Source organism: Enoplosus armatus, chromosome 8, assembly GCF_043641665.1.
Source record: "Enoplosus armatus isolate fEnoArm2 chromosome 8, fEnoArm2.hap1, whole genome shotgun sequence".
Classification (NCBI taxonomy): Eukaryota; Metazoa; Chordata; class Actinopteri; order Centrarchiformes; family Enoplosidae; genus Enoplosus; species Enoplosus armatus.
Genome location: NC_092187.1, coordinates 14,346,021 through 14,368,199, shown reverse-complemented (window position 1 = coordinate 14,368,199; position 22,179 = coordinate 14,346,021). Strand labels below are relative to the sequence as shown.

General features: G+C 42.7%; 2 protein-coding genes and 1 non-coding gene across 4 annotated transcripts; all 3 read right to left on the bottom strand.

Annotated features, from left to right (window-relative positions):
* Positions 1-895: 895 nt before the first annotated feature.
* arhgef3l (Rho guanine nucleotide exchange factor (GEF) 3, like) lies at positions 896-6,900 on the bottom strand. Of its 2 annotated transcripts, none has more exons than XM_070909974.1 (13): positions 6,739-6,900; positions 6,320-6,368; positions 6,147-6,206; positions 5,515-5,571; positions 5,268-5,375; positions 5,018-5,176; positions 4,600-4,662; positions 4,332-4,428; positions 3,620-3,696; positions 3,181-3,438; positions 2,188-2,358; positions 1,629-1,821; positions 896-1,432 (listed from the first exon to the last, which is right to left on the bottom strand). In XM_070909974.1, the coding sequence occupies exons 1-13, from the start codon at positions 6,774-6,776 to the stop codon at positions 1,185-1,187; spliced, it is 1,578 nt and encodes a 525-aa protein (XP_070766075.1). In that variant the 5' UTR covers positions 6,777-6,900; the 3' UTR covers positions 896-1,184. The 2 variants fall into 2 exon arrangements, with proteins under 2 accessions (XP_070766075.1, XP_070766073.1); XM_070909972.1 differs by having other exon boundaries at positions 6,156-6,206; positions 6,739-6,899.
* Positions 6,901-8,522: 1,622 nt separating this feature from the next.
* Positions 8,523-20,351, bottom strand: uba1 (ubiquitin-like modifier activating enzyme 1). The gene is made up of 26 exons (XM_070909971.1): positions 20,165-20,351; positions 18,553-18,669; positions 18,407-18,465; positions 18,115-18,283; positions 16,750-16,884; positions 16,555-16,661; positions 16,373-16,463; positions 16,120-16,252; positions 15,928-16,025; positions 15,526-15,672; positions 14,979-15,155; positions 14,602-14,709; positions 14,423-14,503; positions 13,782-13,934; positions 12,943-13,108; positions 12,607-12,803; positions 12,212-12,276; positions 11,802-11,997; positions 10,798-10,872; positions 10,501-10,690; positions 10,280-10,365; positions 10,088-10,180; positions 9,475-9,666; positions 8,957-9,058; positions 8,767-8,867; positions 8,523-8,675 (listed from the first exon to the last, which is right to left on the bottom strand). Exons 2-26 carry the CDS (start codon positions 18,667-18,669, stop codon positions 8,540-8,542), a joined length of 3,174 nt encoding a protein of 1,057 aa, XP_070766072.1. The 5' UTR covers positions 20,165-20,351; the 3' UTR covers positions 8,523-8,539.
* Positions 9,182-9,302, bottom strand: LOC139289596 (small nucleolar RNA U6-53/MBII-28). Its single transcript, XR_011597465.1, has one exon. It is a non-coding gene; the product is annotated as a small nucleolar RNA U6-53/MBII-28 (small nucleolar RNA).
* Positions 20,352-22,179: the final 1,828 nt, after the last annotated feature.

Genomic DNA, 22,179 nt, shown 5'->3' with positions numbered 1-22,179 from the left:
TGAAGGTAGTTCATAAGCAGTTTGAGAAAGAGTCCTCTTTTTTAAATGAATGAAGCAGACGGTAGAGTATTATCCTCTCTTTCCAGGAAAATGACAAGGGGATGTCATTCACAGCTGAGGGAAAAAGAACAGGATTCATTCGTGAATCAGCGTCCCCTTAAGGTTAATCCTTATCTTGAATAGATCGAAGGTATCCACTCTGGCTCACAACTCTCTCTCGTAATTACATCACGCAGAGCCACCGTGGAAAAGTCAAGGTCTGACAGAGGCCTCAGTGAATCCAGATATCGACATGTCAGCTTCAGGTCACATATTTACCTCACCTCAAGTGTTCATTCATTAAAGAGTTGAGAATAAAACCTATGAAACAGAACATGCCACTCACATGAGCAATGTCCTGAGATGTTATCAAAGCCAGATCTACACTCTCATTGCCGTTTTGCGCAGGTAAAGGATCAAATCTTGCAAACAAAGTTAGTTTGCAAATAATGCCTGAAAAATGTTGTAGCATTAGCAAATAAACAGAGCGGGTTTGGACTCACCTGATCACTTGGTCACTCTATCTGTGGACAAACTGTCCCAACCAAACTGTTCCCATCACCTGCTGAGCTGTTAAAAATGCATAAGGGGACGTCTACTGTTTCACTGTGTGTCTATAGGCTAGAACTGAAAGTCTACCTCTGTCCTCTGCCCTGTCACCGATGAGAGAGAGAGAGAGAGAGAGAGAGAGAGAGAGAGAGAGAGAGAGAGAGAGAGAGAGAGAGAGAGAGAGAGAGAGAGAGAGAGAAGGGGGAGAGAGGGAGGGAGGATAATCATCACTAATCTTTTCTTTGTAGATCTTGTGGGCAATACTTAGACTTGGCTATACTTGTAATTTGCCATGAGTACCTCAACACACTTTCAAGTGTCAGTTTATTAAAAAAAAAAACAATGAACACAAAAACATTTTACTCAGTAAATTCACATTAAGTAATACTGTTCCCAAGCTATACAGTGCACACCACCACAATCACACAATCCATCAGAAAATGCAACAACAGAAAATGATCCACGTAGGAAATTCTATGCGTGTGGTCTAACCACATCATCATCTTTTACAGACAGTCCGTATTTTATTTGCTCTCATTGTCAATGTACAGATCTATAGACACTCCCCAGGCCTCCTGATGATCAGACCACACTAGTCAGCGACTGGTGTGGTCTGCCATTTCTGTGTCCGAGCTGAGGCTGAGCTCGGCTATGTGATACAGGGCGGGATCTGGGTGAGGGGAGAGCTGCGACTGGCTGGTCTGAGCCGTCCTATCTCGCGACTGGACAATGGCTTGGCGCAGACAGGTGATCCACTGCTGCTTGCTGAAGGAGTCGTTGGCCTGCAGGCTGTAAGGGTGAGCTTTGGAGCGCCCTCTGCAGCTCACACGGAAACAGTTCCTCACTAGGATGTGGGGGAGACAAGAGAGGGGGAGGAAGGAAATTGAGTGGAAGCAAGGTTATAGGTTTCACTTCTAATCTAACTAATGGGAGGAGGGGCATAGCTTTCTCTCAATCTATGGGCTTAGTTTAGCCTAAACTAAACTACACTATATAATTTAGCAACTAATACAGCATTTATATGTTGTATGTTTTGTTACCTTTATCATTTCCTCCAGTGAAGGCTCCCCTGAAGGTGCCCCCTCCAGCAGCCTCCCCATCTGGGATCTCCTCCAGGTTTATCAAGGCATTGGGCAGAGGCTGTCTGTACACATGGAACACCTGACCCCCCTCTCGGTCCTCCCCGGGTCTACTCAGCACCAAAGCCAGCTCAAACAGGAAGACATGCAGCCGCTGACAGAGAAGACAGACACGCGCAAAGTGAGAGAGGCTTTACGACAATATTCACCAAGTTTCACCTATTATTCAGATATTACCGTAACATCTTTATCAGTGTACTTTGGATTTTTATAAATTACATAGAAATGACAATTACAGTACAAGGAGATGATACAAAGTGCTCGTTTAAAGGGTCTAAGATCAAAATCCACACTGGGGCACAGAGGAGCAAAGGTCTGTAAATATATGAATCCACCCTGTCTTGGAGGACTTGACCCTTTTCAGTTGAGCTACAAAACAAACCCAACAACCACAGGAGAACCACTCAAAGGTCAATCAGTGGGACATTAGAGTAGTTAAACAACCACAGAGAGCCGCTACCTGGCCCTTGTTGTTCTTGAGCTCTCCATGGCAGTAAAGGAAGCGGGACAGCTGGATCTCTGGTAGTCTCTGACTCTCTTCGAGGTAGGTGAGACCCCGCCTGTAGAACTGACACTCCGCCTCCCCTGTCTTCTTGTTCACCTCTGCCACGATGCTCTGGATCAGCTCCAACTGAACAGAACAAAGTGTGCAACATAGCAGACAATTTGGTGAACATGACCATGTTATTTTCAAGTTACTAATGTCACGCACACAGGATCGCTGGCCACTGAATGTTTCATAAAACAGTTATCTCTTGTTGCCATTTGGAGGCGCCAATGTGCAAAGTATTTTAGATTTAAAAAGGAAATATTAGCTAAAGCCAACTGTCTGGACTTCCCCCACTTGCAGACTGATGGATTTAATAGTAAGGAAAAATAAGAGTGGCTTTATAGCAACCTATAAAGACAAAATGTACAATATTGTATTATCAGTATTTGGTTGATGTTTGATATTGCACACATGCATAACAGTCCTTGGTCTTAATCATTTGTATTTGTGTGTCAGACAGGACAAAAGTTGATTTTCATGCTACTAAGGAAAAATCTGACCACCTATAAGATTGTGAAAATAATTAAATGAGTAGCAATAAGTTTAATATTGCGGAGGAAAAAATATTTTAGCAAATTTAAAGGAAACTATGAAGGTCTGTCTAAAACAGCAGACTAAGCACACATCTTGCATGAACTGCCAACATGGATATAATTCAGAACCTTTTAGAAAAACACTCAGGAACAAGGATTACAGGGTCCAGATAGTGGAGTCTGTTATAGTCACTTCAACTAGTGAATCCTGAACCCCCTCACGGGCCAGCACCCTCACAGATTTGAAATCATGAGGATGAGCATATGAGACACGTCACATTATATAAGACCAAAGTCTCCAAGTCCAGAGGGTTAACATGTGGATTCAGACATTATCTCGAGTAAGCGAATGCGTAGGACACCAACTCACAGCATCAGGCAGTGTGTCCTCGTCCGGGTGGTCTGGAGGTGTGCACTTCTGGATCTCTTTCAACAACAGGGGGTATTTGACCAAACGGCTCCGAGGGAGATCCAGGAAGTTCCACAGGTCCAGCTTCCTGCTGAATGAAGACTCCTGGCACAGGCGCAGGAAGTGCTCCACTCTCTTCTCATGCTTCTTCTGGTCCAGCAGGGCTTTAGCACCCACCTGGTTACAGCAGTACGTGACATACGCCTCCAGGCAAGGGAACTGCAGGGAGGAAGAAATTCAGAAAGTCAGATAAAATCAGAGACGCACACAGACTGAACTGGGTGACTCTGCTTTAGAGGGGAACGTACTAGAGTAAATACAGGAACTGGAGAGAGTGAAGGTAGGTTGTGCCCCTTTCTCTTCTTCTCTCTCAGTCCTTGGTTTCCATGGAAATACTCACCCAGTTCAACAGAGTAGGCCCCACCTCTCCGACCGTCTTCTCTGATCCTCTCAGCCGCTCAAGCCGACTCAGAAGATCTGTTATGAAATGAAAAGGAAATACTCAAGTTGTTGAATTCTTATTGATTTTTGCTGACTGAATGCCAGAGTTACTACAGCTCAAAGACAGATAAACAGAAAAAACATCACACTCAGCTCATTCAACTTGCTTTACTTAAAAAAAAAAGAAGCAAACTCACACTCAGTTATAACATGCAAACCTGAGTGATTGAATGAACATTCTCCTTGTGTGGCTTTACACACTTGCTTTCAGGGCTGCACAACACAGTTTAAATAAATATCACAACATTAACAATATAAATATATTGTATATCACCATATGGCAATGTATGCAAAATCTATTGTAATGATTGATGTTCAATGCAGTGAACTGTGGTCCACTGTTACGTATTTTATCAAAGAAAACCCATATCTGTAAAGCAAAGCAATTACTAATTTTGACAGTTTAATCACACTGTACATGACATCAATCCTTCATTTGGACAGACATGTGTGAAACAATATTACTACCATTCTACTGAGAGTCAACAAATTCTAAAATTGAATCATCACTGAGCCCTTCTTGCCTCATACATGATTAGGAAATGAGGAGGTTGTGTTGAGGCATGAGACTGAGATAACGGAAGTGTGTGCAAAGCAGAGAGATGGTTTACCTTGATGGAGAGGAATGAGAGAGTCCAGCGTACCAAAGATCTGTCCAAGCTCACTTTCTGTCATGATGTCCAACTTCAGCATGGGCTCGTAGTACACCTGGTGGCACATAGCAAAGGTTAGGAAAGAATAAATGCAGTACAGAGAGAGATGTATAGAGAGGTGTATCAAAGTGTGAGAACTTGGTGTCAGAACAAGTAGAATGAGACTTGATTAGAGATCTGATAAAAGGTAATAGAGGTAAAATGCTTTTGTTTAGTGGGCAAGTACCTTCTTGACCAGACTGAGGTCATCAATGAGTTGTCTCTCTCCCTGTGTCAGCTCATAGATCACCTGCAGAAGAGTCAAAAAAAAAAAACTGTTCAACGACTGGACACATGAACAACAATATCTGGACACACAGGCAATTCTCACACATGCAAGCACACATGGAAAAGCATGAGCTCTCACAGCTGATTGTTCAATAAAGGAAGTTGAGCCTCCAGTGCCAGCTCACATCCTCTTTCATAATCGCCATGCAGAGCTGTTTCACAGAAATAAAGAGTAGGCACTAATCACCCCGCCCACACTGCAGCCACACAGCCCCACAGCTTGACCCACATCTCCCCAAATAAACATTGCATTATGTCAAATACGCTTGCAGAAAGTTTAGTTTCTGCAGCTGAACTAGACTGAACTAGACTCGCACCTCTTGACGTTTGATCTCCTTTGCAGTGAGGTCATGGCTCTCCACAGTGTCGCTCCAGCACTGGCTGTTGCGCCGGCGTGGGAATGACGAGGCCTTTGTGCGAGAGCGCAGGGGGACCGGGGGCAAAGGTCGAGCCTCTGTGCGAAAACTGATAGACCGCTGTGAAAAGAGCAGAATACGATTGAATGCTATGCATACAGACGTCATTTTGTATAACGACAGGTGTGCTAGTGTGGTTGTGCTTTGTTACCGAAATGGACTGTCCAATGCGCTTCAGAGCAGGAGTCTTCACTGGGGTCAGGACACCTGTTAGGCTGTTGGACTTTGCCACAGGTTTGACCCTTTTATTACTGGGCTCCTAAAATTAAATCAACATGAAAAATTAAGAAACCAGCTTGTCAAGGAGGGCCATTCATCAAACTGTCACTGGCTGTACATTGGAAGACTCTGAAGCAACTGAACACACATCTGGCCCCTGCAAAAGAGGAACACCTCACCTCTGAATCCTTCATGTGGTCGGACATCATTTCACCCTCCTCGTCATCCTCTTCATCCTGATATAACAGGACATAACAGAATGAGATAAAAGTGAACTTGAGAGGGAGACATGAGAGTTCAGGAAAATGGAAAGAGAGAGAGAGAGAGAGATGTGGAGAGGGGTGAGATGTTGCATGGTGCAGATCTCTCATTTCCTGTGTGACACTTTCAAAGAGGAAGAAGGCTGAAACTGTGCCTCTGTAGTAAAACACAAGATGTCTGCCTGTTTTTGCCACACTAACCACATCAGCTGTATATTCAGTGAAGCAACAGAGTGAGATGTATTTAAATACTAGCAGCAAAAATGTGTCCTGTTCATGATCACATGCATAATCATGATAAAGATAAAGATGACAGCAAATCAGGAAAAGCGGCTGAAATGTGACAAGATGTCACATAAACAAAATGTGAAGGTTTGCGCATTCAGACAGCTTCTGTGGCTGCACAGCTGAACATAATGTTCACGTCTCCCGCCAGCTCTGCACTCAGTGTTGTGGTCACAAAGGTAAGGTTGACTAACTTCCGCAAGTTACTGAGAGACACAGAGAGAGAGACATGAAGACGAAGAAGAGTTTAATGGTGCGTCTCAGACATCACTCACCTCCATGATTCTGATCACAGGTTCAGGGGCCGGGTCTTGTTTTCTCTTCTTCTAAAAGCAGAAATGTGCGAGAAAGTGGGTCTCTTGGCTTTTGGGAGGGTGCCCACGTAGTTTTTAGACAGGAGAAAGCAGGTGAAAGACACAAGGTAGATGGTGTGACTTACCCCAGCATGGTCACAGGGGATGGAGTGTGTCTCTCCTGGCGCCGCAGACCTAAAAAAGGCAAAAACTGTTAATGGGCACAAAGCAAACATCCATACACACAGCTGTGTTACTTTACTTGAGATCAATCTAAATATCTGAATGGGATCATTGTAGTGTGGCAGATTCTTGTGCCTCATGTTATATAAATGATGATAGAAAGGAAATGATTTAGTGCCAGTCATTTTTCAATGAGTACTGAATAGTTATATCAAATGGTTACAGTGTCACCACGACACCAGATATGTACAAACTACCATTCATGCCTCCAACATACTTAAATACACTGTTGATGTTAATTCCTGCCCCAATCAGCTCTCAACATTAATATACAAGTGCCAGGTAGAAATAGATAACGACAAATGTAAAAAAGGTATCATACCAGGAAGTCCTCGTTTCACCAGTGTCCTCCACTTCCATCTTCTCTTTGTGTTCACTGCATCTTCACAGAAACATCACGCAAGGTTGAAATAATCCAAATGTACGCCGGTATTTTTTATTTTTTTTATCTTGTTTCAGTGACATACAGCGAGCTGTTTGCAGGCAGCTTGTCAGAGTTCAGTGCACTCCTTCCTCCTCACTTTCTTCCTCATCTCACACTCGACCACATCCTTTAGAGTCGCACATATTCATGTATCCGCTCTTCTCAGGGAGGAGGGTTCATAACTCAACTTGTTCAAAACTTATCACTCAGACCTGTCAACTGACTAATCGAACTTTAACACGATTTTGTAGACAAAAAAGCTCACTAAATTGCTGTGTGACACAAGAGGAAGTGAGAGTAAATCTATAACCACAGCAAACTATTCATGAAGTGACCGTCTCTTTTCAAGCATCCACTGCATTTAAAAAAAAAAAAAAAAAAAAAAAAAAAAAAAATCTGATATGGGTTTTTCGTGGCAAGTTCGCAGGTAGGCGTTTAGCTGATTCAGATTGTGCTTCCTGGATATGCTCTATAATGAAACTTCTGTTGAAAGTGCAAGAAGCAGGTCAGACGGGAAAAACACATGAATATCTGACATTTGCGAATCAATTCCAAGTGTTACACCAGAAATCAGATACGATTACATTTTTACAGATACAACCTCACAAAAAGTCAAATAACCACACAGATTCAGGTATGTTTTTTACATGTTTATTCACTATCACACTAAGTGCTCCCATTTCAAGATACATCTCATTGCCTTGTTCGTATACTGTAATGTCATTTGGAGTTAACAAAGTAGAAAGAACACCGTTTATGATCTACAAGGTGTGTGCGCCAAAACATTATCCAACCCCCCCCACCCCCCCAAATAAAATAGAAATTAATAACACATGAAATATAAAGAGGATAAAGAGAAAACTGATGTCATGTGCAAGGGCCCCTTCAAAGCCACAGAGTGCTGGATGAGGTGGGTGTAGGGGCGCCTCAAACGGGCAAGGGTTCCTGTTCTGCCGGGTTGAGATCCTCCGATTATTTTCCAGTCAGGAGAGGCTGTTGACTTGGGTGTAGGTGCTTCTACAGTTTCAAATTTGGGGTCTTGGGTAGAATTAAAGGGCAGTGATATGACCTGGGGGCACAATGGATTCTCAATATTTGTTATTTTCAGGATTCTTGGCTGAACTTCTTTTACCTAATGAGGTGCATCTTTGGAAAAAAAAAAAAAAAAAACGTAATGTGGGACCAGGTCTACGAGACAGGGGTTGGATTGGGGGGGGGGGGGGGGGGGGCAAGTAAAGTGGAGGGGAGACAGTTGGCTGGATTAAAAAGATCCCTCCCTTTACTGCTGAAGGCTAGTAAGAGTGTGAGGATGTTTCTGAGGGACACTAGCTGGGCTATGGAGTACCAAGAGAACACTAAGGCTTAGAGTTAAACTGAGCGGAGAGGTTCTGCTACTGAGAAACATCAGGAGGTCCAGTATACATGCTCCCTTCCTCTAATGACACCCCCGTTTCCACAGCCGAGCACCAACTGGATGCCTAACACACATACAGATATCCTTAAATCAGCTTACTGGGGCTATGTACACTCAGGCACAGGTTTACACAAACCACAGGCCTAAAAAAACAAAAACAACTGATTGATCCAATAGAGCTGACCTGGATCAACCCACCCACCCCCAATCCTCACTTAAAACACCCACCCTCTGCCTAACCCCCCCGTAATCCCCACCCTCCTGTGGATGGGTTCAGTGTGGAGCTCAGCGGATGGTGTATCTGACATAGGGCACTTCCACGTCTTCGTCTGACAAGTCGTTACAGCATAGCTCAAACACCAGGGCTTTCACATGCTTGCCCAGCTTCTTTTTGGACACCTTAGTCACAATCTCCGTCATCCTACAGGGCACAGAAGAATACAATGACAATGAATAAAACAGTAACTCAAATTTTATGAGAGTCATGCTAAAGAAGTAAACAATACACTCACGGCAGGTCCAGTCTCTCTTTGAGTTTGGCAGCAGGCATGAAGAAGGAATAGAGCATGGACACTCCCTGAGAAAGCATGGTGATCTCCAACTTATGCTCGTTCTGACAGAAGAACAAAAATAGGGTTTGGTTATTTGTATGACAGAAACCACATGGTGGCTAAGTGAAGAGATACGTTGATGAGAACATACTTTAAAGTAGTCCAGGAACTGTCGGAGTGTCATCTCCTCCCCGTTGGGCTGCAACCCTGTGACCTCGAAGCGATCCCACAATGACCAATCAATTTCATAGTACTGCAAAAACAATGAGGAGAAAGAATTGATGTCAATGATAATGTCAGTTCGCAGAAAGACATTACAAACAGCAGCCGGTTGTTGCTGGAGCAGGGCAGAAATCATTGAAAAAGGTACACTTTATCTCCTCAGCACACACTGATACAATCAGTATGAGAAGGTGAGTTGAACTCACTTGCACCCAGGTAGACAAACTGTATCTGCCTGGTGCATCAGTATTAGCATGGCTGGATCATCATCGGAGCTCAAAATATCCAATGACAATGACCCTACATTTGGGTTGCCTTTTGGATATCACACACACACACACACAATATATTGAGTATTATGTCTATTTTCCCCACAGTGGGGACACATTATACATCCTTTATATGAAACCGCTCGAAACAAGCAGTGATACATTTGCAGCTGCCTACCTTGTGTCTGGGAGCAGCGATGGGCTCAGAGAAGGCAAAGAAAGGCAGGGCCAAGTTCATGAAGCCATTCTTGAATGTCTCCAGCTTCTTGTGTCCTTGGACAATTTTGATGAGCTCCAGGCACACCAGGCCCACCACTGCGGCCGTGGTAGTGGCGATGGCAGGAATGATCTTGCCAGCTATCAGTTTGCTCTGGATTGGATGGTGATGAGTACCAGCATAAAGAAAGAAAGAAAAGGAAGTTAATTATTATTTCAAGGGGTTCATCTTGCAGCCAAATAAGACATCAGTTAAATGTTAAACCACAATATTGAGGTTTTTGTAATGGTTTGAAAGATTTTCCATTTTAGTTTTGACAGGTAATACAGAATCAGAAATACTTTATTGATCCCGGGGGGGAAATTGTACAGTACCGGTGCTCCCATTCCAGAGTAGAAAAATAGCATAATTTAGAACTAAAGGTATGTACAAAATATAAAAATTAAAATAGAAAATAAAAAATATACACATTTACAGTATTTAAGTGAAGTGAGGTAAAAGAAATATATATATATATATATACAATAACAATGTATATATATGAAAATGGTGGTGTGAAACAATGTTCCCCCACCTTGTGTCTGTCTGTGGGGGGAATGTCGTAGTTCTCCGCTCTCAGGTTGGATGCCGCTACAATGAAGTCCATGTGGAAGTTTGTGTCATCATCCTGTTAATAGAGCCCACCACAGTCACACAAACAGTACTACAGTCAGTGCAGGTTGAGGCAATTACAGAAATATTTAATATGGGAGGAAGGATTGTGTACCTTCTCAAAGTCAATGGAGCAGAGTTTGAACTGGGAAGACTCAGGGGAAGGCAGCTGGACCTTCAGCTCCTCCAGTCTGGAGTCATCTATAGACAAAGAGATCAATGATCCGACTTCAATGTATGAGCTATTAACATAAATCATTAACACAAACATTTATTTTGCCGAATATCTCCAAAAACCTGATTTATGACTTTGAATGCAGTGATTTGCCATCTTACCAACAGAGGAATTGCTATTCTGCAGGTCCTGATCAGAGACGTGGATTTTAACCCCTGAACGAGGGGTAAAGGGTGGCACCTTGACCTCCTGCAAGATCTTGACCACAGCTGCACGATCAGTGCAGCCTTGCAAGCCGTATGTCTGGGCATACAGGTTGGCTGCTGCCACTATATAGTCCATGTGCAGATCCTACAAAAGAGAGCACTTCTGTCAGTCTCTTGAGACTGAATAGACAAATTCAGAGCAGATAGTGGTCAAACAGATGCACATCAGAAACATAATAAATCCATACTTACATTGCTAGTGCTGAATTCTAGGGGGTGAGGACACCTCTTTGGGCCAGACCAGAAGGGGGCACCAGAGCTGGTGAGCTGAAAGCCACAATATAATAAATGAACACCACAGGACCACTAAAATACAAAACCTAAAAAAAGAAACTATGGTTGGGAATGTACAGTTTAAAATGATGGTTCTATAACAATTCTCATTACTTTTTTAAAGATATTTTTGGCCATTGTATGCCGTCATTAGACAGACAACAGAGAAATGACAAGAGATAAGTAGAGACATGAAAAGACATGCAACAAAAGGTCTCCAGCCCGAAACAAACCGGGGTGTTGTGGTTCATGGTCAGTGCCTTAACCCCTAACCTACTTATGCAATACATTTGCAGCATCTCAAGCTCAACTGAGCTCTGAGTTGATCAACTAATTTGAAAGATGCAAGTAAAAAAAAAAGGCAGGAGAACACCCATGACAGATCACAAGTCTATTGCAGGTCTATTCATACCATAGTGTTGTACCGTTTTACAACACCCTTAATTCAAATAGTGTACACACACTGCTGTATGTGGGCAGTAGGTTGGGATATTCTAAAATTGTGTGAAGAATGCAGAAGGAGTTGGGACTTTACCTAAATTCTGAGGAATGGGAGCAGTTTCACTGCAGCTGAATCAAACAGCAGCATTGAGTCATGCACTCAATCTCCTCTCTAACACGTAGTTTGATTGTTCATGGACTGTTCATTGTTACACACCATCATGTGCAAATATACTTCAATTGCAAGAGCAGTGCTTGGGTAATGCTTAGAACTGAAAACACCTTAAATCACCATGTGACGACATCTCAGTCGCTCACAAACAGCTTGGTTGAATAGTTTGCAAGATGTTATATGTGCAAATACATTTTTTTAACTGGGAACAAGACAATGTCCATATGAAAATAGGGGGAAAAACACAGATCAGGCCGCAAGCATTTGAAGACAACTGTGATATTCATCATGCAGCGAGCTCGATACGTACCTGATCTGGGGGGAAGTTGTGCAGTAGCTGGCGGATGTTGTTGCTGTACTGGCACTGCCAGTGGTTGCGTGCCCAGGCTACACAGTCAGCCAAGCTGTGGGGGCAGTCTGTGACAAGACTCTTGTAAACAGCCTCCAGCACCTCCACAGGCTGAGCTCCAGGAAGTTTCAGAGTACGCTCCATGAACTTTGGATCTCTGCAAGGACAATGACTTCTATTCAGCATGGTTACAAACATGTGAAGAGTGGTCACTTTTAGTTCATTTGTTGTCGTCTGTGAGCTTATTAATACAAACAGAAGTAATTTAGCCAATTCTGAACAACTTTCCTGATGGAAAGAGAATGTCTTATGTATAGGTAAGTACAGTAATGCCACATGGTCACTTTGTAATGATGGTGAAGACAACTCACGAGAGGTACTGCATGGCATTCTCTGGTGGTTGTTTGAATAGTCCCTCAAACTCATCACGGGCCCACTGAACAGAACAGAACAGATCAATTATACGCAAGTATAGTATATGTGTAAAACAGTTTCATTCATTGGCACAATTCTCAGAGATATATATTTCAGCATAGAGTTCTCCTGTTTGAATGAATAATTAAATACATTTTTACCAAAAGCTGTTACAGCATGACATCTCCAACACTTATATGCATACTGTGTAAAACACTTTTTTTAATTAAACCCAATGGTATGACTACGTTTAACAGGTGATTTGGACTAAATATCAAATCAATAGAGAATGCTGTCATAATTATTGCATTCTAAATTGTTCACCCCCGCAGCCATGTGTGTGGCTACTAACCTGCAGTGTGTGCTCAATGGCATTTGGGAAGTTCTTGAGGGTACAGATGGGGATGGACTTCTCAGGTGGGTCTTGGCTGGAGCTATAGGACTCTGTGAGGAATGGGATCACAACCTGGACATTGCCTTTGGTACCCAGAGTACCAGACTCCAGTAAGGGTTTACGGTAGTACACACACCTCCGATCCATGTACATACCTTCACAATGGGCACAAACACAAGAGAGGACAGAGCTTAAATAAAGAGGGCAATATGTAGTTTCAAGTGTCAATAACCTATATTCGATTTTCTAGTAAGTGAACACTTAGAAAACATTTGAAATGTATGAGTCTCTTACGTGCGTCAACATTGTCCAGTGCATTGGCCACTCCATCAAGGCTTTCAAAGAAGTCGTCATCGTAGATCCTCTCTGTGTCAGGGCCCACCCTGTTCTGGTGACCTGTGATCTTGATGGAGGGGTTCATCTGCTTCACTGCAGCAGCAGCTGTGTCGCTCTTCATTTTCTGTTACCACATACAAAATTATATAAATAGAGCTCTTTTCACTTTCTGATCAAATACTAACATCAGTATTGCAACTGACCAAAAAAGCAGATGGAATTTAAAGAAGCAGAAAACTGGTGCAGTGGTCATGCTTGTTGAGAATGTGACCTATTTTTGTGGAATGTTCACATAAAAATACTCAATTTCTGTGCATGATGTGTGGTCATTTATATTGAAGGTACCATCATTAGGTACATTCCAACAATAATGACTGCCTATGGCACGTGTCAGTTAGTTGTGGGTTCCTTCAACCACAATATATTTGTAACAATGTCACTCTTGAATAAACTGAGGCAAACAAGTCATGTAACGATAATAGTGTTCCAATACAAAGCCATACTGTGAGAGGTCACTGCATTTCAATTATCACCACCTGAAATAACCAATACTCTAATACATCAACAATGAGCCATTATGATCCCAGGCATTCTGCTGCCTCCATCTAATGTTGTACCAAGACATCATCCATCAGCAGCCGTTAGATTAAGTGCACTCAGGAGCCGTTACAATGAACAGGAAATCCATATGTAGCACTGCTCAGAAATATCAAATTCAAATCGATAAATGGCCATCTTATGTGCACTACCTACTTCATTTCCATCAATAGATAGGGCTGAGCAAAGATGATACTGACCGTGACATCAGCGGGTCTGAAGAGGAACTGTCTGTTCAGGTTAGACTTCTCTATGGTGTCCATGTCTGTCACAATGACCTCACCCTCCCCACATGCCAGTCCAATCATGGCAAAGTTTTTCAACAGCTCACAGCCAATGGCACCTGCTCCGACCTGGAATAAAACCGCTCAGTGAGTAAAGCTATTCAAGTTGTACTCTGTGTCCCATGTTATTATAATATACTGACAGAGCATGTGGAACAACGGGTCAAACATATTTCAATGTGGCAAAGTCAAAGAAATGTTAAAGGACATGGCTGGCCATATTATGCATTTTTGTCAACAAATCCGAAAACAGACAAAACTAAAACAGTTTTATTTTGTCTCTCAATACTTCATAACATTGCAGCCCAAAATTAATTTGTTTCTTCTGAAAATGCAAACCTTCAAAAACAGCTCACCAACATATACAGTAGTTTGATTTTTTTTTTTTTAAAGGCTAAATAATTCCCTTAATACTTTCCTAAACTCCACTGTAGTTTTTGGCTTTGACTACACAGACAATACTTGTTAGCAGGATCAATTAATTGCTGGTTATCATCTTTTCATGGAAAATCTCCCATAGCAACAGGAGGCATTAGAAAGTTTTCCACTGGACTCACCAGGAAGTAGCGCTGTTTGGCAAGTATATCCTGCAGCTTGGTGCCAAACACTGCAATCTGCCCATCGTATCGACAGTTCCTCTGGGAGAAAAAGATAAATGGACAGAAAAACAGGTTAAACACCATCAATTGAATCCATCCTCAGTATTAAGTGTGTGTGATTTGCTCTGAACACCTACGGGGGCACACTCTTCCTCTGTGAGCTCAACTCCTTCCTCTTCCGCCAGGCACTCCAGGGCATCAAAGTACAGCCACTGCATGACAGGCATGAATTTTCCTGTGCATGCCTAAAAGAACAAACAGCATATAAAAAACGTAAAGAAGCATTTGACAAACTAAGAGGATGTATTTGGTTTGAACAAGTAGTTGCAGTACATGTCCAAACATGTCTATTCGTTAATTTGTTGAGTGGTGTTAAGTCATCTGTGATTAATCAATTTCCTTAACTTACAGAGCAATATACCAAAAGATGACTAAAAAAAAAGAAAAAAGACACCACTACAGTAGATACTGTATGACTGAATCCACTTCAATTTGGACACAGTGCACTACCCACCTTCATCACTTCCTGTGCAGCCAGACCCCCAATGAAGGCATTGAGAGGGGCAAGGTCACCAGCAGCAAGAAATGACAACTTTTTGAGAAGGGCTTCATCCAACTGCTCCACTTTTGCTGACCCCGTCTGGGCAGAGTTCACCTCTTTGGCCAATATCAACAGCTCATCACCATCAGCCTGGAACACACACAGCTCAGTATGTTACATGTTACAAAATACAAAAAGTCACTGAGTAGAAGTAATTGAGTGCACATTTTCCCATGCAGTATTGCACAATTATTCATGGGTAATTCTACAGTGATTTTAGTTTCTGCATGTAATGATACTAAATCAAGTCATTTCATTTAGAAGTCCCACACTGAAATCCAAGTTATTACTTACACGTTTTTCCCAAAAATACAACTAATAAGTCTAACAACATTTAAATGAGAATAATGGCTATTATCAAAACATCGAGCAAATAGTTGGGTTTTATCCATAATCATTCAATTAAATCCCAGTAACTTCAAGCCACTGTGGTATTTACGCCAGCATGAGTGAGATTTACCTGGCTCCAAGGTGCAGGAAGGTGATTGTGTTTCTTCTGGAAGGCATGGATAGCCTGAAAGCCCACATGCAGCTGTCCTGGACGCTCGAACTTGGCAAAGTCTGTCATCACAAACTCTGGCTCGGTCATGGAGGAAGAGATGGATTTCTGCACAGGAACGACATACAAGACAGTGAGGCTGGACTCCACATTAAAATGTTCCCACTGGTGAGAGCAACGGCAGATAATATGGTGGCACCAGTATTGTGATGAGATTGGATGTTGTTTTTGGAAGAGACCACAAAATGTCAGTAAGGGTCTCACTCCAAATGTCTATAATGGGAAAATCCAAATGTATTTTTTTTTTATAAATGTACTGCTGTGTCGCCATGACAAACATTGTGTGGAAAATGGCACACTTACGAAAGTGATCTTCTTGGGCATCTTGACCTGGGACACAATTCCACCTCTTACATAATCCGTGAAGCCAGTTGTGTCACAGATGCTGAAGGTGTAGGGACCTGGACAGAAAAGACGACATGTCTATTTAAAAACAGTCATAATAACCAGGCTAACCAAAACCATGTCAGTTTCTTGAATAGAAACAGGTCTTACCCAGAACTTTAATTTCCACTGGCTGGCAGCCATTGAGCTCCGTCATACCCTGAACCTCTGTGAAGGTGACATAGTCTCCACTTTCAAAACCATGACGAGCCTCATCCAGACATGTCACAACCCCTTGATTGTCCTGGAAAACCCAAAAGGGAGCAACGTTTTTACGTCAAAATAAAAGCCATCTTGAAGCTTCCTCACTCCTAAACGCAGCGAGTGGTTTGAAAAACAGCCTGGGCCAGATGTAAGGACTAACCTTTGTGATCATGGAAATCATGGCACTCAGCGGCTGCTCTCCATTGGTGTCATACACGATCATCTCCTCACCAAAGTCACAGAAAAGCTGGCTGCAAAACAGAACATAAATATTGGACATTGACAGATGGGTATACATTCCATGTGAACTGTAAATACAAACTAGAAGAGTCAGAATCTTACCCAAACAGACCACGCGTGTCTGCGATGATCAGCTTGACTCCTTTGCTGTGGCAGTACTCTCCCACATGCTGCTGCTCATCCAGAGGGGAGTTAGTCAGCACTACCACCTAGGTTGCAAAAGGAAACACATTTAAAATACAAACTTACCTTTCTGAATGGTCAAATGAGTGGCGCACTAGTTTCTACAAGTTATACCTGGAACTTGGTCAGGTAGTCTTCGGTGAGTCCTCCGGTGTAGGCGGTCACAGGGACGTAGTTGTTGAGTTCAGCCAAACGGAGCTGACTCACCTCTGCTCTATTCTTCCCCAAGTCCTCTTCCCGAAGGTAAAACTGACCACACAAAAATATATAAGATGTCAGGGAAGAATGGATACAAAGCCAATCAAGTAATAACTTCAAATACCAGTGGAAGGCTGCCAAATATGGCAATAAAAAAGGAGAATAGAGACCATGTCCACACTAACAAGACAAAAATCTGAAAGTGAAAACGACTTTTGTCCATACAAATGTTTTCAGGCCGTTTTGGAAAAGCTCTCCATCCACACTGAAATACCAAATAAAAAAAACAGCCAAATCTTTTCCATCTCCTCTTTCAGTTGGCACGTTTAAACATCTGTTTAAACCTCTGTTCTGTCACCTTCTAATACACAAGATGATTTATTTAGTTTCAATATCGCCCAATACAAAATCAGTAAGTAATTGGCTGCATTGACATTCCAAATGAGTGGAGAGAGTTAGAGGTTACAGACAGTTGGCGCCCTCACAATGCCGCTGCTCAACACCCAATCATGTCTGAGCAGGAATATGTTTAGGAAAGTGTGAAACTGCCACTGTCTGGTTTATCCGGCTTGAAGAGTTTTTTTTACATTCATTTTTAGATGTAAAAAACAATCTGCCTAGTGTGGAAGAAAGGCCAAATCAGGGAGAAGAGATGGGTTTCAAACTTTAGCCAAGTGTGACCATGGCCTGAGAATCAGTGGCTGATTAAAAGGCTATTTCCTTTAAGAGATGGATGACACGTTAAATAAATGACAGAAATATACATAGGCTATTCGATTCAGCTTGAATGAGAAAAAGGACACTGGGGCCAGTGGCTGAAATAGAAATGTTTCAGAGCACAAGGTTTAACTCTGACTGGATGATCACAGATACAGCTTACATACGGTGATATACTCTATACTCTAATCACTAGCATACACTTCTGTAAGGTGACAAAGACTGAATCCTGACTTACACATAAATAGACACATCAGAATTCAGGGTCTCAGGACGATTGTTTAGGTCTGTAATGATGTCCCAAAACAGGCTTTAGCTCTACTATGATTATGATATGACCCAGGAAGCGGCCATGGTTTGGGGGGGGGCACAACGAGTGACTCATAACACATAGAGCCAAAATGCATTTTGGAATCAGGCTCAAAGACTACAGAACACCAGCTGAATCTCCAATAAGCACAAAAAAAAGCACAATACCTGAGTGAACCAATGTCTGTATGACTGAATGAAAAAATATTACTGTACTATTGTACAATGGGAATATCCATGCATGCTTCCACACACCTGAGAGGAGAGGTCTCTCCATTCTGCAACTCCTTGGTCGTGCACAGTGACACTTCTAACTCCTCCCAGGATGACGTTCTTGGCAATCTCCACTCCAAGACCTCTCATACCAGAGATTAGGACATTGGAGTTCTGCATGCGTTTCATAGCATCATGGCCCAACACGTAACTACAGAAGGAGAGAAAGCACCATCAGCACAACTTTGCATTGTTTAACAACCAGCCCTATAATAAATACTGAAAGTCTGTCCAATTTCCTTTATTGTGACAAAAATTTTGAGATAAGAATTACAGTTGTCTGGAGTACAGGCCTTCGTCGATCTCAGCATCATTGCCATTCTTAGCCATGCCCTAGGGAGACACAACAGGGGTTGCGATTAGTTTATTAGTCAAAAGTTTTTATTAAAAAAGGTATTTTGTATATGTGTTAGTGCTTACGTTGGCCGGTGTGTGGGACAGATCAGTTCTGACAGAGTTAGAGGAGGAGCAGTGGGATCCCGTCTTCGTCTCTGTTCCTGACAAGCGACGCTTCTTGGACAGCGGCGAGCTGGACATCTGCACATCAACACACATTGTTAGAGACGGATCATATAAAGCACATCAAGCTGCCCAGTGTCAGCACTTGACATTTCCCCTTTGTCAAATTTCCTACATATTATCCATTTTGAAATAAACATGAATTTGTAGCTTCAACAATGAATTAAGTCACAGACACTACCCAATGTCCACATGCTTATATTTCATAAAGCCAATGGCTTCAAATTCAGATTGAAGCGAAAAATATATGATTCAATGCTATGGTTCTATTATGAGGAGTAACTATCCAAATGCAACCCAATCCCCCCTCACATTGAAGAGAAAGGATTTCTAGTCTAGGGAGCAGCTGGGCTGGCTGCAGGCCAAACACAAATCTGCTAGAAAACGAACTGAGCCTGGGAAGAGACATGAATAGCAGCATTATCACTTCTTTTCATTCACAGAGACAGCACTGGCTTGTTTATGTACTTCTATTGTTTATTATACCGGTATTTAAGGACCGCCAACATCGTTTCAACAAAAACAGCTGAATCATTAAAACTTCACTGCGGTAAAGTGAGCAACACCTCACGGTGGCTTGCAGGTGTGGACACACGGACCATACACTGCCGCTGGAACTATCCTCGGTAAGATATAAAAGGGCACATATTATTGTTATAAAGGATGTATTAGCAAAAATAATATTTGAAAAACAACATCCAAGGACATTGAGATTAGCAGAATAATCCGTAAAACCCTGTCACTTCGGGAAGTGAAACAGGCCGCAGTTTCTCCAACCCCTTCCCCACCGCACGGCAAACATGACCAGCCACAATTTCGGCCTCCAATGCTGCTGTCCCGAAAGTCACACTTAACAGTTCATAAATCTTCCTACAACTTCAACGATAAAAGGAGTTGCCAAGTCAAATAACGTTACAACGAGCCGAAATAAAAATTGCATTTTACTGTAACCTGAGCGGTCGCTGTTCGTCAAAAACGAAAATGAAGGCATCCGGCATGATACAGCAAAGCACCGAGCCCCATGGTTAGTAACGTTACTGTGGTTCCTTTGCACAACCTAGTAAATAGCTGGTAACAATCCATGTTAAAGCTTTCTACGCTTTAAAAAAGGTGGACCGAATATATGTTAACACCACCAAGAGGAAACAGATTAAGTGGGTTGCGTGCCACTAATCAGTTAAGTGATTTGGCAAGTAGACAGAGTCGGAACATTAATAACTTAGAGGCAAGAAAACACCAGCCTGCCCACTAGCTGCTCGGCCTAGGCCTGCATAACCCCCAGTGCGGAACATAACTTTACAAGCTAGCGGCTGTAGCCATGTCTCAACCTGCTCGCAAAAGATAGCTACGGGCAAATTTTGACAGCTAGCTAACATAGCTCCTCTATCGATATGGTTTAACGTTTCAGCAAACAACAAAAAACACGATCCAAATCTATCGTTCAATATAAGCCATTTTTGCGAATGAAAGACTAGCCATTACACTCGTGCTCCATTGATATCTCTTTTCTTACCAATAATCCTTCTCGGTCCCTTCCCAATGCGAACCCGCTCCTCTCCCGCAGTGTATAGATGTCAGTAATAACGATGGTTGTAAATTCGACGATTTGTACAAAGAAAAGAAACGCGATGCGGGATTAGGATGGTCTGCACTATATTGTCGAGTCACTATGTCGTTGTGCTGAGAGTCTCTTCTATGTAATTGCGATGCTGGCTTTGCGACTGCAGACGGGAACAAAACCAAAATGGCAGTTGGGGAGAAAGGGGCGGAGGAGCTGTGACGCATGGGCTAAAATATTCAACAGGAAAGGGTGGCTGTGAGCATGCTGCTCAGCCAGGCGCTCAGCTCATTGGCTACGCCGAAGCCAACGCGCATTCATCCCGCCCCTGCTACCAGAAGATGCATGCCATGTATATTACTGTACAATGAACTGCAGGACCTCCACCAATCCATTCAAGAAACACCTTGCAATATTTCTAAAAACACGCACAGACTATGTCTTACACAAGTGCAAGAAAGTAAAGTTCCCAGTACGGACTATTTTGTGATCTTTTCAAAGTAGAAACCCGTCTACCGGTGCTGAATGAAAACCACCAACAGCAACATCTTTGTTTCAGTGATAGGTTAGCGATAAGTTGTCGCGTTGTGGAACCACACTGCACATACAAAACTTACAGACATGCCACAATGCATTATCAAAGGAAATCACACATCTTAGAGTTAAGACTATAACCGATTGTACATATTCTCACTGTAACGCCAATTGGTGTATTGTGGTTTGAATATATACTTTTCCTGAGTTCAGCAAAACACATCACTAGTCAAGTCTGAGGGTGCTGCCAATGATAATTGACAAAAGTACAGCATAAGGTAGGCTACTTGCTAGCTATAGTGATGCTGAGCGTCTGGGCCCTCAGTCACATTGAGGTTAGGGGTGAGCATTCCTTGCAAAGGAGGAGTATTGGGGGAGGGGGTGCCTGGCAAATGACAAAGGCCCAGGAAAAGAGTGGGCCGCATATTCTCGGGTACACATGTCGAGGGGATCCCCATTTTCATCTTCTTGCTGCGAAATGATAAAAACACTATTTTCCACCATTCTATCGCAGCTGGAATGTATGAATATCATTCATGTCACGTTAACAGGCTTCCTAACTTGGCAGGCTAAGAGGAGACACTAGCCAATATTACGTTACTGTGGTAACATCGATTGTCGTGCTATCGTTACGTTGACCAAAATAACGTTACATCTATCCAGGTGAACACTGCCAGTAGGTTCTAGCAAACGTTGCGTGACGCAAGTTAGCTAGTGTCTGCCTCTCAACGTTGCGTTCATCTAATGTTTGTAGCCAACTAGCTTTAAAGCTACCGTTAACGTTATTTATCACAGAACATTAATTACCAGCAGTCTCGTGCACATAAAATTAGCAAATAGCTATTTAACGTTAACAGTTATGAGACAGTGGTTTGTTAGCAACGGTTAGCCGAGGCGGACAGTTGAAATGGTTCAGATAGCCGACAGCAACAAACGTTAACGACTACCAATAACGCAGATCAAACGACTGCGTAGTTGTTAGCTTGTGTGCAGCTAGCTTTCAAGCTATCTAGCCACCCAACGACTTTTTCCTACTTGTGCCGCTATGTTAGCCAACTAGCTAACGTTAGCCAACTAGCTGGGGCTAACACCACCAAGAAGAGAGCGTATAGAAGTGTGCAGAACTTACCACATCCGATATTACTCGGCCTGATCTGTAGTATTAAAATCGGCTTGTATTTAAGCAAGAAACCTAACAAACAACGTGACAATGCACCACTGCCGCTGAATGCAAACTGAAAAGTGTGTCAGGGTGGCGGGCTCTGTGTGAGTTTTTCCGCTGGACGACTGCCTGCCCTGCTGTTCCCGAACCGCTTCCCCTCACTCTATTTCAGTTGAAAGCAAAGCAAAGCAGCAACATGTGCACGTTACAGGCACAACCATCATTCTGGTCCAGAGGGTTCACCGAAAAGTGAATCTGATGGATTTATAATAAG